Source organism: Monopterus albus, unplaced genomic scaffold, assembly GCF_001952655.1.
Source record: "Monopterus albus unplaced genomic scaffold, M_albus_1.0 scaffold129.1, whole genome shotgun sequence".
Lineage (NCBI taxonomy): Eukaryota > Metazoa > Chordata > Actinopteri > Synbranchiformes > Synbranchidae > Monopterus > Monopterus albus.
In genome coordinates, this window is record NW_018128009.1 from 720,311 (window position 1) to 737,264 (window position 16,954).

At 39.3% G+C, this 16,954-nt stretch overlaps 2 protein-coding genes across 7 annotated transcripts in view; both read left to right on the forward strand.

The window, feature by feature from the left end:
• zfr2 (zinc finger RNA binding protein 2) overlaps window positions 1-3,680 on the forward strand; it is a 23,020-nt gene extending 19,340 nt beyond the window's left edge. For all 4 annotated transcript variants that reach the window (XM_020612999.1, XM_020613000.1, XM_020613001.1 and 1 more), the window contains exons 18-19: window positions 1,183-1,280; window positions 1,976-3,680. In XM_020612999.1, coding sequence (XP_020468655.1) covers window positions 1,183-1,280; window positions 1,976-2,149 — 272 coding nt within the window. In that variant the 3' untranslated portion in view covers window positions 2,150-3,680. The remainder of the gene's footprint in view (window positions 1-1,182; window positions 1,281-1,975) is intronic.
• Window positions 3,681-3,785: 105 nt separating this feature from the next.
• matk (megakaryocyte-associated tyrosine kinase) lies at window positions 3,786-13,251 on the forward strand. 3 transcript variants are annotated; one of them, XM_020613004.1, is made up of 12 exons: window positions 3,786-4,066; window positions 4,809-4,925; window positions 5,099-5,214; window positions 5,584-5,803; window positions 6,883-6,976; window positions 7,146-7,211; window positions 7,352-7,451; window positions 7,697-7,781; window positions 8,498-8,571; window positions 8,743-8,938; window positions 9,315-9,401; window positions 11,258-13,251. In XM_020613004.1, the coding sequence occupies exons 2-12, from the start codon at window positions 4,812-4,814 to the stop codon at window positions 11,483-11,485; spliced, it is 1,380 nt and encodes a 459-aa protein (XP_020468660.1). In that variant the 5' UTR covers window positions 3,786-4,066; window positions 4,809-4,811; the 3' UTR covers window positions 11,486-13,251. The 3 variants fall into 3 exon arrangements, with proteins under 3 accessions (XP_020468660.1, XP_020468659.1, XP_020468661.1); XM_020613003.1 differs by having other exon boundaries at window positions 4,812-4,925; XM_020613005.1 differs by lacking the exon at window positions 3,786-4,066 and adding an exon at window positions 4,383-4,438 and having other exon boundaries at window positions 4,812-4,925.
• The last annotated feature ends 3,703 nt before the right edge of the window (window positions 13,252-16,954 follow it).

The following is a 16,954-nucleotide window of genomic DNA, read 5'->3' on the forward strand; positions in this document are numbered from 1 at the left end:
GCCTGGAGTTTGCTAAAAAACACCTGAAGGACTCCAAGATGGTGAGAAATAAGATTCTCTGGTCTGATGAGACCAAGATAGAACTTTTTGGCCTTAATTCTAAGCGGTATGTGTGGAGAAAACCAGGCACTGCTCATCACCTGTCCAATACAGTCCCAACAGTGAAGCATGGTGGTGGCAGCATCATGCTATGGGGGTGTTTTTCAGCTGCAGGGACAGGACGACTGGTTGCAATGGAGGGAAGGGTGAATGCGGCCAAGTACAGGGATATCCTGGACGAACACCTTCTCCAGAGTGCTCAGGACCTCAGACTGGGCCGAAGGTTCACCTTCCAACAAGACAATGACCCTAAGCACACAGCTAAAATAATGAAGGAGTGGCTTTACAACAACTCTGTGACTGTTCTTGAATGGCCCAGCCAGAGCCCTGACTTAAACCCAATTGAGCATCTCTGGAGAGACCTGAAAATGGCTGTCCACCAACGTTTACCATCCAACCTGACAGAACTGGAGAGGATCTGCAAGGAGGAATGGCAGAGGATCCCCAAATGCAGGTGTGAAAAACTTGTTGCATCATTCCCAAAAAGACTCATGGCTGTATTAGCTCAAAAGGGTGTTTCTACTAAATACTGAGCAAAGGGTCTGAATACTTATGACCATGTGATATTTCAGTTTTTCTTTTATTAATAAATCTGCAAAAATGTCAAATATTCTGTTTTTCTGTCAATATGGGGTGCTGTGTGTACATTAATGAGGAAAAAAATGAACTTAAATGATTTTAGCATATGGCTGCAATATAACAAAGAGTGAAAAATTTAAGGTGGTCTGAAAACTTTCCGTACCCACTGTATGTCATCATGTTACTTGAATGAGAGGAAACTGCCCAAATGTTTCGAAATGTAGCCTAATGTAACACAGCCCATTCAAAACAACTCTTTCCAGCCCAGTTAAAAGGTAGCTCACTTGGCTAGAAAACCCATCAGCACAACATTTGATGAATGCCAGATGCTCATACAGGGCTTCTGTCACTTCCCAGAGAAAGCTTTGTTGTCTCGTATTTTTTATTTGGAGGACATTTTTTAATCTGTGATGCTACAGAATGAGCTTATGTCAAACTTCTGTTTTAGAAATGTTTTCTGTCACAGTTCTGGCTTTTTACTTGATTTCTCCTCCCTTTACTCAGATGGACCAGGGTTGATGGACCCCTGTGAGAAAGAGCCAACAGATGCTTTGGAAAGCATGATGCTTCAAGCTAGAGAGGACATTACTGCCAGTGCACAGGTACTCATACAGAGCATTTATACCATCAACACTGAAAATTCTTAATTCTGGTTGGCTGGATACATTTTTAGTAACCCATAATAAAACAGGACACCTGTGACACAGTTGTTTTCAGTTATAAGTTAATGTGCTTAAAGACAGCTTGATGCTGAGGTCATTTGTGAACCTAACAACTGAAAAAGGATTGAAAATGTGTTTGATATTTGGTAAATCTGGATGTCCACATCAAATTACAGTAGATAAAAATAACCTTAGCTATGGTGAAGCTGGCATCCCCAATATGGGGGTCAGCTGCAGGAGAAAGGAGAGAAGTCCAGAGAGGAAGTGTGAGCAAAAAAGAGTGAGAGGAAAAATTAAATGTCAAGAGACAGCTAACGCTAGCATGTCTGTTTCTAAGAAAGGGAGAGAGAGCACTATGTAACGTTATCTCCAGTGGACAGTTTGAATATCTTTGTGTAGCATCACAGTTCTCTCTTCCAGAGACTGACTGCAGCCTCTACATTTCTCATTTTGTCCCACTATAAGTGAGATATTAACATTTCTAATTTTGTCCCACTATAAGTGAGATATTAATATAAATACTTGTCAGGTCCTGTGGTGTTGTACTTCTGAATCCACAAGATATTTTTCTGCAATAGAGGCTGATACGACAGCTCTGCAAGCAAACGGCTCTGTCCTGTTTCCTCTGTTTGCAGCATGCACTGCGGCTCCTTGCTTTTCGTCAGATCCATAAAGTTCTGGGCATGGAGTCCCTGCCGGCGTCCAAGGCCAGTGCCCGCAACCGCAAACGTCGGCGGGATGTCAGCGACACCGGGGAGGGAGAAGGGGAAGGCAAAAAAGACAAGAAGGAAGAAGCAGGAAGTGCTTGACCTCTGCTTGCGGAGCTAAGGCACTTGCTAATTTAGAGACTGGTAGAATGTCACAACTTTAAACTTTTCTTATCTTGAAAACAATTTTAACAAGCAGCTATACACATATGAATATAACCGACTTTACAGGTTACACGTCTACCCTTGAATTATGTGTTGGAAGAGAAGAATGACTGAAGTTTGAGGATCTGTACTGCAAATCCGTCTCACATATAACGATCTGTTGCAGATGTAAAAACGTCTAAAGCGTGCAACAAAAATTGGCTCAGTAAAAAATTAAGTTACAGATTGTATCATTCCATTTCAGTAGAGCTGCACACTAACTACTGGCCATTGCTCCCTTTATTCACAGCAGTTGAGCCACCCCTGTCACCTACCAATGTATTGTTTTCTATGATATTAAAGCCTAGAGTACCATTAAATCATCAGCACCTTACACTTTATTTCCAGGTTTTCTCTGTGAAGACGAGTCTGAGCTCAGCTTTTCAGACCATTTCAGTTTTACCATCAGACTCTCAAGTCAGGACTCAGTAAACAAAGGTTGGTGCATGACATTTGTACGCTGAAAGGTGTTTTTCAGTCTGTGTAAAATAGAAAATAAAGGTGTGGGTTTTGTTGATGAAGGTTTGAAACTGTGAGATCAGAGCAGACTGATGTGTTCAGGATGTACATACACAGTAATGTAATGTTTGTTGTGCCTGAAATGACACTCTAGTGTTGAGTGAATGTCAAATGTCCTTCCTGAACTTCTCATGTTCTCTTTGCTCCTGTTGTCAACATGTCCTGATACATTTTTGAGAAGTTGAGAGAGATTAGACAAACGTTTTGAAATCCAGCCAAAGGCCCAGCAATCGCACTATTGTAAACGAGGCTACCCTGAAATACCTACCCCCTGAAAACTCATCAAGGTTTCATAAGAAACCTTCAAAGACAAAGAAGGCTGCTTTGTGCAACATCCCCCAAGAGGTTTTCTTTAGTGCTCTTACTGGAAAGTTGATCTGGCTCCAAACAGATCAGTATGTGTTGCACAGTGGGTGGCATGCTGAGAAAGACAACGTCACTGTACGCAGCCATAAGTTTATCATTTAAATAATATACTTGGTAATCTTTCTTCTTCCAGGGTATGGTTAGCAGGTCAGATACACTTTAGAGTAAAAAAGGACTTGATATCTACTGTAATGAACAAATGGTTCTAGTTCTTCCTTGTGCCTGCATCATGTTGTGTATTACAGAGGACTGACTAAAGGGTGAAATGTAGGAGTCTTTTTCGTGTCCTTATATTTACCTTATTTCACAGAGATATAGGGCCAGGAAGGTACAATTGCACAACTCTTTGGCTTAAAAGTTGATGTGAGAATTACCGTGGGTTTGATTTACCAAGAGCATCATATACAGGTGTTGCTTATTTTATTTCTGAAGGACGTTAAAATCTATTTTGTATTGTTTAAAGGTGAAGCGTGAGCGTTGCTGTCCTATTATTTGAATGTGTTTGTAGTGTTGCTGAAATTAAGGGGATATATTAAACATTATTGAGTCGTTTTGTCTCCGTGTCTTTTTTTTTTACCTGTTATTGTTCAATTTTAACTACTTAAGCACTTTAACCATCTTAACTGAGGGGCTGTCGACGTGACGGACACAGGAGAAACAGTCGTGCGGGTCTTGCGTGGGCTCTTAAATGTGAAGTACATTTTCCTGAATATTGAGGAAGTGCATTGACAGACGGATTTCAGTGCTCATGACACAGCTGCATCCTGAATCTACACGACCAGCTCCTGCTTTAGTTATTTGACGGAAACCGTCACCGCTGAACGAGGTGAAGAGGAATCCTAGTTGCTGAGGATTTGAACCCACCGTGGTGCAGTTTACCGATCCAGCTGTGCTCAGGAGAAAAGACAGCATCTGTCCACAGAGACGCAGGTACTGAAACATTCATGTCGACTGCCTGGGAGTTTATTTTTCGGCTTTTACCTGTAATTGATCCCGCAGGAGCAGCCGACCACGATGCTGTTAACACCTTTCTACTTTGCATCCTCGTTTTTCTTTTACTGTAGACTACATTAGTTTGATCGACAAGTACTCTACGTGCTCATATCAAGAGTTACAGCTCATAGTACAGTGTTTTGTAAATATCTGCTGTCCAAACTACAGTATGATATCAGTATAGTCTGTGTTAGTCGATTTTAATATGGACTCTTGAGACCAGGCTAAGTGTTTTTTTGGAATGTGTGTGAGCACAAACAGAAGTGTTTAAGCAGCTGTTGGTACAACAGGAAGAATAGCCTTGATCTAGTGAGTACAGCATAAACATCAACACTGATTAAACAGGATAATGTTTAGTATACGGTGAATGTTCTTATTCTGGAGGTCAAGACATCCTTGTAAATTCCTGGGAAGTTTGGCACCAATTCTAGACAAACTAGAGATGTGTTGGCACCTGGTATGCCTTCAGTGTCTTAATCACAACTAAATATAAAACTAGTCAGTGGAGGTGAGCATGCAAATGTGCCATCTGTCTAGAGGGAAGTGTATCCTTTCAGCTGCAAGAATGAAGTTTCTAATTATAATTGATGACTAAATATGTTACTCTGGTTTAAATGTTTTGCAATTCTTTCAAGGTAATTTCTCTGGAATTTTTTTCATCATCGCTTCTCTGCCCCAGCAGATGGCCTGGGCTGCCGGTACACAGTGTGTAGCCAAGGGGGACCACAAGAAACCCAAACCTGGAGAGCTAGCGTACTGCAAGGGAGACATTCTCACTATTGTTGACACAAGCACGGTAATGACATGTTTAATGGAGATATACAGACACAGTTTTTGTAGTAGGTGGAGGATACCTGAGTGTTTTTTTTTCTTTCAAGGCATCAGTCACCCATACTGATAAATGTACATCTTGTTTGTTTTTTATTTATTTATTACCTTTAACACAAGACTTGAATTGCTCTTTTGCAGAGGAAAGGATATTACAAGGCCAGACACAACACCACGGGAGAGGAAGGACTCATAACCTCAACCAGTGTTCGTGAACGAGAGGCTCTACGAATTGACCCCAGCCTCAGCCTTATGCCGTATGTCTGTATTTATTGTTCTGAATTTTACACTTTTTTTTTCTTTCAGCTGCTCACGGAAAGCCAGACAGTGTGACTTGTGACAAGGAGGCACACAAGTTTCTAACTTTAGCTGTTGCTTTGACCAAAACACACCTTCTGACCATATTGTGCTGTTTGACGCACAAACCAAGATTAATCACTGCAACTTCCTTCTTTTGATACATTTAGCTGTTAAGTGTGACTGCACCTCTATACACTCACCTCCTGTCTATTAAAATAAAACAAGGATTTATGAGATATTTGGAACTAATCTGGGATCCCCAATGGCTATTGTATCAGAAATGTTATGTTTTAACATGTGGTTTACCCTGCGCTGTTTTTTATCAGTTGGTTTCATGGAAAGATCTCTGGTCCAGAGGCGGTGTGTAAGCTGCAGCCAGCCGAGGACGGCCTGTTCCTGGTACGAGAGTCCATCCGCCATCCTGGTGACTATGTGCTGTGTGTTAGTGTCTCCGGAGAGGTCATCCACTACCGGGTGATTTATCAAGACAACAAGCTGACCATTGACAACATGCAGTATTTCTACAACCTCATTGACATGATAGAGGTAAGAGAAAATGGGCTGCCAAGTTGTGTGGTTTTGTCTAGCTTGGACTCACAAAACCCCTCGATCTTTTAGGCAAACGTGAAAACAAAAATAGACATACAGGTCCAACAATAAATATGCATTATTCAGAAAGTCAGTGTCATTTCTTCACCTACTACTATGTGCATGAAGAATTAAAATAGTCTCAGGAGGTCAAAAATATTCAGTTATTTACACAAGGTTATCAGTGAAATTGGTAATTTGGTGGGTGCATGAATATGCGAAGAATGTTATGCACTAAAAACGAACAAAACTATTAATAAAAGTGCCAAAAGTGTTTATCGGCCTGAAAACCCCCCAGTTAAATTAATATCGGAAAGGTATACAGTATATCATTCAAACTGAAGCAGGAAGACTTATGAAGCCCAGTCCTTTTATGGTTATAATCTATATTTGGCCTGTTTGTGTGAGGGTGCTTTGAAGATAAGACTCCACAGAGATGGAGCATTTTATCAGCAAGCTACTGATGGTTTTATGCCTGAGTCAGAGTCTTAAAGAATATTTCAGCTGAATCATTTTGTCTGTAACTGCTCTATCACAGTGCTTGCAGAATGTTTCCTATGTAAAACAAGACTTTGTTGTGTCACTGCGGATGAGCTCATAATTTACTGGTACAAGTTCAGCTGTTGACCCTTCATGTATTTTGTTGTTGGAAAACAGAGACATTAGACTGATATTGCACATTTTACATGGAGCAGGATGTCTGATGATTTGTAAAATAAATATAGGTGCGCATTATGTCTTCATTTTTTCTAGCCTAGCCACAGTCCTGCCCACAGTTTTCAAAGAGTTTCCTGATAACTGTGAGCGTGTTGTTGCACAGCTGTGTCAAAGTTTCGGTGGGTTCATTATTCGTTTTAGAGCTAGAGAACAGAACAGAATGTGCAGTACATTTACAAACCTTTTGTATGTGGCAAATCATTTTGCACATAAACAGTTTTTAGTCTTCTGAAAACAAGAAATCAGAGACGATAAGCACACAAAGATATTACAGGTAATATCAACTATAAATAACTGTTGTTATGTTTTAATCTTTGCAGTTCTACTCAAAGAATAAAGGCTCTATTGCTACAACTCTTCTGAAGCCCAAACAAAAACAAGGAACCAAGTCAGCTGAGTTGGAGCTGTCTAAAGGTACATTGATGTTGACATGAAGGAAACTGTTTGTACAGCCCTGCTTGTCTTTGGTAGGACTGAAAATCATGATCACAACATGTGTGAGATAATTTAAGTTAATCATTGATGTGAAATGCATATAAAGGTGCATGGCAGGTTTACAATACTGCGCATGTCTTCTCTCCAGCTGGATGGCTGCTAGACATTACGAAACTCAAACTGGGAGAGAGTATTGGGGAGGGGGAGTTTGGTGGTAAGCTTCCTCTTCCTCTTTTTTTATCAGTGTATCCCTAAGCAGCAAACTTACAGCATGAATATGAAAAAAAAAGTAAATAGCTGGCACTGTATGTAAGGATGTTCTCTGGTAAAAACTGCACTCTGTTTTGACTCCAGCTGTTTATGAGGGAGAGTATATGGGCCAGAGGGTGGCAGTAAAAACCATTAAATGTGATGTCACAGCTCAGGCGTTCCTGCAGGAGACCACCGTTATGACGTGAGTCTGAAGACTTCATCAATTTCAAATTTGCAACTTGTGTCAAAACCTTTTTTAAATCATCTACAAAAGCAGTGAATTCATTCCTCCTGTAGTAAGACACTTTGTGTGTTTGCTCACTGATAAATGAACTCATTGTGATTGTAGCAGTTTAAATATAGTGCATCAGTGTAACATGTCGGTGGTTCCATTTCTGTTGCTACTCATAACTTACAGTACATTTGTTGTGAACTCGTGTCTTCCAGGAAGCTTCAGCATAAAAACCTGGTGCGGTTGTTGGGTGTCATTCTTCACAAAGGGCTTCATATTGTCACAGAGCTCATGAGTAAGGTATAGTAAACACAATTTATCAGTGGTTCTCAATGGAAAAATTATTATAAGAACAGGCAACAAGATAAATGCTAAAAGTAGTAGTAGTACAATCCATGTTTAGTAGTGACTAAATATGGATTGTAGACTGAAGCTCCACTCAGTGCAGCTATTCAAGAACCATTTCGTGCTACAAATGACCCACTGATACTGAAGTTAAACCACACAGAGTAAGTGAAACCCCACTGACATGTCACTGTGACCAAAATAATGTTAGATGTCGAGATGAGTCATCAGTGGGACATCTACTTGTGCGGTGTCTCCTAAACAGCTGGGACGAAACGATCTGCTCCTTTTATTCATTTACCATGATTGTTGTATTTTGCATTTGGGTAGTCACATCCAAAAATTCTAATTACAGAATTCCCTGTTGCTGCTTGAAGCCACCAAGCTCAAAAATGGCAGTTCAGCTTTAAGGAGTTTTATGTTTCTGTCCTAGTTAATGAAAATTAACAGATGGTCAACTACAGTATGGTCACATGAAGTCCTCACTGTACGTGACATTTAAAAATAATTAGTTTTGTTATTTTGTTTTGTGCTGACTTGCAAATATGCTGTAGCATCTAGCATATGGGTCACCCCAAGCTTGTCAACTATATTACTGCACAGAACACTAACTGTGAAATCCTCTTATAGAAACATATTTATGACCTTTATCTTGTGCTTGTCTGTTGCAGGGAAACCTTGTCAACTTTCTCAGGACACGGGGACGTTCAGTTGTAAACTCGGTTCAGCTGCTTCGCTTTGCACTGTGAGTTCAACTGTCGAAGACAAATCTTTCATAACGTTAATTATAGCATGGTCTACAGTTCAGGAGATGGGCAGCGCTGGAAGAACTGCATCTGCATTACATTGTGTGGCTGTAATTTTGTATGAAATTCAAACAATAATTGTTTGTGTGTATTTGCATGTTCATGGGCAGCGATGTGTGTGAGGGGATGGAGTACCTCGAGTCAAAGAAGCTAGTTCACAGAGATCTGGCAGCTCGTAACATCCTGGTCTCTGATGACAGCGTGGCCAAGGTCAGCGACTTTGGCTTGACCAAAGTGGACTTGAAGGTGTCTGACAATGCCAAACTGCCGGTTAAATGGACCGCCCCCGAAGCTCTGAAGAAGGAGGTCGGTTCAAAAAGCTGCTGTTTCACCCTTTACTTACCATGTGAATGTAAACCATGATCTCTGCCTCTCTGAGGCATTGACACCTGGCTTTTCTTTACTGACTAAACATAATTATTTGTATTTAATGCTCATGTCAGCAGCAGCTCCGTCTTTGTTTAAAGGTGTGTTAACTAGTTGTCAAATTTATCTTTGTGCATGTATGTCAGTCTGGGTTCTTACACAGGTGTTTTACTTCATTTAAAAGTAAAATGAAACAATAAAAATGAGAAATTAATCACTGGGCTCTTTTTTTGGTATTAATATTCAAGCTTATCAGGTCAGAAAGTAGCATTGTTTGTCTTATATATATTTATATACACATGTTCTTATCATGCAGAAATTCTCTACAAAGTCAGATGTATGGAGTTACGGTGTTCTTCTGTGGGAGATCTTCTCTTATGGTCGTCAGCCTTACCCTAAGATGGTATGTAGCACCGGTACATGTTGTTTTTGGTGTGTGTTTGTGTCTGTCAGTGTGGGTGTGTTTTATGGGTCTCCCACTACGGACACACAGTCAGTTGCAGTAAAAACACTGTTAAACCAATAGTTCAATACTTTAAATATGCTTATGCAGTTTTTTCCAAGAGTTAGATAGCAGTAAATATGTAGCTACAGCAAGAAGAAGTTAGCCTAGCGTAGTATAAAGACTGGGATAAACAGGGGCAACAGATGAAACAGCCTGGCTCTGTCCCAAGGAAACAAAACCCACCTCCAACTCTGATGATCACAAATGAACCCTCACTCCATGCTTATGAATGGCAGAGGCTGACGTTGAGAAATATCACCCGTTTAAGGAGTCTACAAAATTTTACTTCTCATAGATCATCTTTAGTCATCCCACACTAAAGGAAAGAGCATATTACACAACATGTCATGTTAAGATTGACATCTCTATTGCATAGTAGTAGGTGTGTTCATGGAAAAGCCGCAAGGCCTAAATGTCAGATTGGTCAGTTAACTGTCATCGCTGGATCAACTTGGGTCACTCAGATAAGTGTAGTGCGTCAATGAGGAGAGAGGTTTGGCAGAAAGAAAGAGCTCACAAAACTGTTGCTATATAAATAAACATATTGTACCCAGTGACTTCACTAATCTACTTTTCGTGGTGGAGAAAGAGGAAGTTATTCTTTATCTGTGTCTTAGGTATTCAAGCAGGAGATGGAGGAAGTAATATGAAAACAGATAAAGCAGAGAAGCTTTAGTTAGCGTGCTCAAACCAATGTAGGGTGTGCTCAGCTGCTCCAGATGTGCACAGACTCACAAAAATAGGCATGCTTTGTAGTTCTTTTTCAACTGTGTTATTTATGCCTGTCTTGTACATCTACTTTTTTCCTTATTGGTCCCCTTATTTTTTCTTACATCAATTATTGTTACCATTCTATTTAGATATGGTCTCTTTACAGATGCTATTTCAAAATCATTAGTCCTGTATCATGTCTTCATAATCTAGATCATATTTTTCACAGTTTATAGGTAGAATTTTGAGGGATTGCTGTTGCTTTCTAATATAATCGTTATTATTATTTCTATGATTCCAGTTTAAGCTCTGAGGAAGGTGCATGGTTGCTGAAACGTTAGCACTGTATAACCATTATTAGTGCTCCTGTTTTTGGGAACATTTTTTCTGTGAGATAAAGCAGAGTTTGACAGGTCAGGGCGTGTTGATACTGTACCAGAGGGACTCGAAAAGGAAGATACTGTGCTACTTAAACACAGCACCGCTTGCCATACTAGTTTCTCTCAGGTAATCCCTGCTCTTTGTCCACTGAGGTGTCTTGGTTGGCGGATCAGTGAGGACAGCAGGATCAGGTAGCATTAAACGCAGGGATAGCTAGCATCCCACAGGACCTTACATCAGGCGGTGTCCTTTTAAATGCAGATAACTACCTCCTACTTACAGCCTGTTTAACATATACACAACTTGATATATTTGGGTCAAGTTTATTTTTCCCTCAATTAAACTCTGCACCTGGTAATTTGCCATCTGTGGCAGAGAGAGCAAAATCAGACACCAAGATTAAAATTACAAAGAGAAAGACAAAGCGTGTGTGTGATTAGTGTCTGCCCTTTGTGTAATAAATAGGGAAATGACACTGCTTTATTTGCCCACACACTAAGATCCTATTTTTTTTTCTTCCTATTGTGATCTGAATTGCTTTTTTGGTTTCAAGTTATTTTTTTTATTTCAGCACAGCTTAATAAACATCAGTATTGACTATTTTATTTGTACTGCAAGCTAAATGTCAGACCCACTCATGCACTTTGCTTCTGTTAATGTAGTCTCTGACTGAGATGAAGGAGAGAGTGGAGGGGGGTTATCGCATGGAGGCTCCAGAGGAGTGTCCTCCTGGTGTTTACGCCCTCATGAGGATTTGCTGGGAGCAGGAACCACGCAGAAGACCAGCTTTCCACAAACTGAGGGAGAAACTTGAACAGGAGATGAGTAAACACAGTCCGGGTCAGGAGTCTGTGCATCGCAGTGGGATCAGGTCTGGTTCTGGATGCTGATCTTGGTTGTGAATCTTGAACTCACATTGGAGTGTTTGTCTCCTGGACAGCTAGTCCACGCATTGGTACGCCCTCCTGTGTTGGTGTGCATCATGCTAGATGAACCAACTGTGTTAAGGTTTTCATACACTTAACAGTTCCAAGTGGACCATAGCAGATAGAACCAGACTGTATTTATGTAATATCTGGACATCATGTAATGCCAGTGGTCTACTGGCTGGCTTGTCCAGATTGACATTGTGTCTCTACTGCATGGATTGCCAGGAAATTTTGAAAAGACATTCATTATCCCCAGAGGAAGAAACTTAAAAGAGATTTATTCTTCTGTGCCATAAATTTCCATTGTTGTCCAAGATTATTAAAAAGCAAATCACTGAGTCACATTGCTTCAATTGTTGACACAGTCCTTCATTACTAAATATGGGTGTGTGGAAAAAAGACAACAAATACACCGTTTACTCCTGCTTCAGTCATGTTTGCTAAAAACCGCAGTACCCAGCTGTTTCGGGACAGTTTTTTAGCCTTTGATAAAAATGTAAGTGTATATGTATTAGTGATTGAAATACTGCACATTGAACTTGAATCTCTTCACTGACATGTTGTATGTTTGAATGTCATTTGGGGTTTAAGTTCTGTTTACTGATATTTGAATATGTTATTGTATCTTCAAAAATCGAATGTTTCACATGAAGAGTAAATACAGGTTATTTGTATTTAATGTAAGGGAAAGATGTTGGAAAAAAGATGAAAAACATGTAGGAAAGAGGATGAAACAGGAGAGATGGAACATTTTTTTACTTGGATTTAGTCGGAGATCACCCAAATCTGCTTGTATCCCAGCAATATGCCAGTGATTCAGGGCTTAGAATGAGAAATATTTTGTTATTGCTGGCATATAACAAGAAAAGAAATTTATTTTCATGTTTCACACAACAGCCAATATTTTGCTTGTGTGCAGAGAATACTGAGAGGTTAGTTGCAGATCTGCTACAGACACTCTTTAGGCCTTTAGTTACTTCTCCTAAAGTACAGTAGCTTTTTGACCTTTATGAAGGCCAGAAGTCAAAGATGGTCTTTGGCATTTATTTTATTCTGTTACTTTTTAAATCAAACCAGTCGACCAAAACCAAGCCTAATAGTGTTTTTGCCACATTGTTCGTCACACTCCACTGGTCAGCATAATGGGGTTTGTTTCACAGGACTAAATCTATGGGAATATGACATATACTGTATTAGATTTTAAAATTATAGGAGTGACTATGTGTTATCCACCATCCTCTTGGGCTTTGTGGAGGTACAGCATGTTTTCTGCTTTCCTTGTTTCATCCTTTCCTTTTGGGGAAAACGGTTCTGGAATACTGATGTTTTTTTGTTTGTTAGTTTTTTTACATATACAATTTATTCTATTTATTACAGTAATCATTTAACAATTTGTGACTATCAGCTGCTTTTTAATAGAGGTGATCTTTCTGATAATACTAAGACACATAAAGCTCACCACAAAATGAAGCCCTACTTTTTGGATTGTTGACACATCACAAGATCAAATTAAAAATGTCATTAGATTTTAGTCTATATAAGCCTGGTATTTGTCTCCATCCCAAACTGGGGACTGATCCTCCCTCTCTTGTTATCATACAATGGGAGTGAGGGTCTTCCATGATTTGTTCAGACTGCTCTGTGTTTTCCTGAATGGGGTGAGCACCGATTTTCTGCACTAGGGTTTATAAAGGAACCAAATGCAAAATATGTATAATAAAAGATTAGCTGTCTTTGATGGGCATGAGTTTTACGTTATTGATTATAACCAGGGGTTATTTCCTTGCTCTTTGTCAGTGTATATATTTGTAGCACTGATGTACGGATCAAAGGACAAAGCTTTTATCATGACACCCATATGTTTATGTGTGAGCTGAGAGGTTTTTCTAGAGAGTTTAATGCTTTCCAAGGCATGGTTTCTACTAATACATAGTGAAGAGCCAATCTGCTGAAGCAGTGCCATGGATTGACAGACAATGAGCCGTCTGCTGTGACTAAAGAGAGAAAAGACAGAGGCAGACGTTCAGTTCAGTGTATAAGTAGTTGGACATTTATGTTGTTTTGACTCTTTACTCCAGGACCCTGCTTATGTAATGTAATAATCATTAGGAGGTTAAAGGCCTGATTTTCAGCTGCCTGTTTTAGTGTTAACATCAAGGCTTTCCAGCACTTTTTATATATATTCTAGTACCTCATTTGCTAGGGGACCAACTGTAATAGGAGAAAAGTCCTCATATTTAATATTTGGCTATAAATCCTTTGGCTGAAGTCTCCATCATTCATTCCTGGAGATGCTTTGCCAGTCCTAATGCTGTTTTTGCCACTGTATCCATCACATTGCCCTGGACAGTATATTTGAGGTTGGGCTTTGATTCAATTCCTTCAAATCTAATTTGTTTTTTAAAACATAAATCTACAGGAAATATGGCATTTATTACTACTTCTATTTTCCCTCTTTACATGGATTTTGAGATTATAACTTTGTGTTATCCACCATCCTCTTGGGCTTTTTGCAGAATGTTTTCTGCTTTTCTAATCCTGGTGAAAGGGTTTTGATGCTGATGTTTATTTTACATACACAGCTACATTCTTATTTATTACAGTTAGCTGCTTTTTAATAGAAATGCAATGTTAATATTTTCACCACAAAATCAAGCACCTTTTTTGGATTGTTGTCACATCACAAGGCAACTGACAATGGATTTGGGGACGTTTACGCTCCTGCAACTCCAGTCAACAAATATTATTATGTTCTATAAATACATTAATTGATCCTCATCCTGAAATCCTTTTCTCTTATACTGTTAAAAGTGAAAACATATTGATTCGCTTCTTCACTTTTTCATAGTGTCAGGAAGTAATGATGTCTTGTCCATCTTTATAAGGTGGAATCAGATACAAATATACAACTCACAAAATTATCTGGATAGCTTGTATCAGTGTTAATACTGGACTTTATTTTGATGCAGCTACCAGCAGTGGTGCGTTTGCAGCTTCTTGACAAGTCTGTAGTTCTTTTCACCAAGGCGGAGAATCACTGGGGTCAGCAATTTAATATCGGTGACTCGGAATTACAAGTTGGAGACTGACATGAACATTTCCTCTAACTCGGTATGAACAATAATATGTGAAATGCAGCCTGACTGCCAAAGTTAGTAGAGAACTTATAGGCAACCTCAAGGAGAAAGCCTCACCAGAAGAGTCAGTCAGAGAGGAGAGATTTCTCTGTGTGTGTGCTTTTGCAGGACAGAGCGAATCGCATGAATTCGCCTTTCCTATCACGTCTCATTCTTCCCTCCATGTCACCCTTTCTCTACACCACTCCCTCTTCCCTCCCTCCTCTCTGTAAGCTGGCACTGCACATTTGTTAGCTGCTTTTACCTCTAATAGGATCAGCAGGACTTACACTGTCATCTGATAAAACTAAGCAGCTTGATAACTACACTGCTCCTTCTTAGCCAATTTATGCTCAATTGGGATACTAGAGAAATAATGGAAGGACAAAAATGTATTAACAAAATCATCAAGGGATAAAGAAGCACTTCAGATCATTGCTCTGTAAGCTTGTTGGCAGTGAGAGTCACTGGTGGGAATGAAGGCTTCTCAAGGAACAATACTGCTCTTGTGCTCTGGTTTTATTTTTGAAATTGAAATGATTAGTTCTAATGTCAATATTTAAGAAAGAATGAAAGATAATATTTTGGATATTTTAGTGCATTGTGATACATTGAAATGCATCGTTAGATTTTGATAGAGCTGCACTTTTTACCCACTCACTGCTTTTTTACTTTCCAACCTGTTACCGTTTCATTGTTGTATAAGTATGTATCTGTGTAATGAGTAGAAATGTGAGTGCATTATGCATTTAGTGGATAGTATAGCTTTGAGCCACTAGCCTCAAGCAGAGGTGAGGTGTGGGCTGCAGAGGTCTGGTGCATGTAAAGTTGATTCTTTCTAACACATACCCCCAGATTATGTTCATTTTCAGACTTGTAGTCCTCAGGCCCAACGTATCACAGATTTTATCATCCATGCAGTAGTACTTCCCAGGACCTTTAGACAGTAAAGTCAGTGGAGTTCTGCTTTAAGTGTTTGCTAAAGCTGGATGTGGTCATTTGGTGATTTACAATAAATTCTTATGTCCTTGGATTTTAGAACTAAGTCTGATAATCAGACTGAATTGTTCTTCTGTTTCAGCTGAATCGAGACTGGAGATGTGGATCCAAACAATAAATAATCTTTGTTTCATAGCCTATAATCACAGCATGAATGTCCATCTTATATGAGAAACATGGCTGGAAAATGTTCTGGTTCTGCAGTGTGGATGTCACTGCTCCATCATGATGATTTGCCATACGCCATAGAACCACTATTACTATAGGGAAAGGGGTTTAATCTGAATGTTCAGCGGTGTAAAGTGTGTCCCCCAGCTGGCACGTGAGTAAAATGTTAAACTAATGGAGTACACTTACAAACTGTGGTCTATATATGTAAAGGTGGTCATGTACTGAGCATTACAGGGATAAATGTTGCTGAACTGAGACAAATAACATGAATAAAACTCTAAATTGTGGGCTGCCTGATCAAAAAAAAAAATCATTGTCTACATAATCAAAACATGCAATTCATCTATTACCTTTTTGCTCTATTGCCTTTTATGTGCATATTCTCCCAGTTAAAGACTGAAACAGATTCAACCGTCTTGTCTTTAAATCAATCTTTCTCTAACTTTAGATATGTTCGAGGTCACCGGAAATCTCTTTAGCGTCTTTAGAGTCATGGCTGATTTCTGTGACACTAAGCCGGGGTCAACTTTGAACTCTGCAGTTTCCTCAGATTTAAAGCTGCAGCAGACGCTTTTGTGCTCCAGTACACAAAGAAACAACATGCAAGCATCTGGAGTAACCAATCAATTCTGTGATAATCATGTGACAGTTATGACTTTGTTTTATCCCTCAAAGGATTTTGATTATATAAACACTGCCATTATCAGTGGCCTACAGCGCATTAATAATGGTTAGAAGCCCTCACATGAGGAAAACCCACAAGCTCATTGACGTAGATGTGATTCAAGCTAAACAATACATTCATTCACCAAACTGAAACCGTTGTTGTTGTGACAGAAAAAAAACACACTCGCGTACAGTCAATACACAGTAATCAGTGCAAGTAAACAGGAGTTTCCAAGCACTAGCAAACAATAACAACTGACATCAGTGTAAGTTGTAAAAGCACCTGTTGTAATTACTTGTCACATAGTTTTGTACAGTATTACTGTAGTTGTAGTTCACCTGAAATTCATCTAAAACAACTAAAGTAAAATTTTAAACTTTTAAGATAATGAAAAATAGTTTATAGATTTTGAAATTTTCTTGTTTTAGATATTACTAAATCAAGTTGCTGTATTTGGCAGCAGCTCCTTTGTTGTTT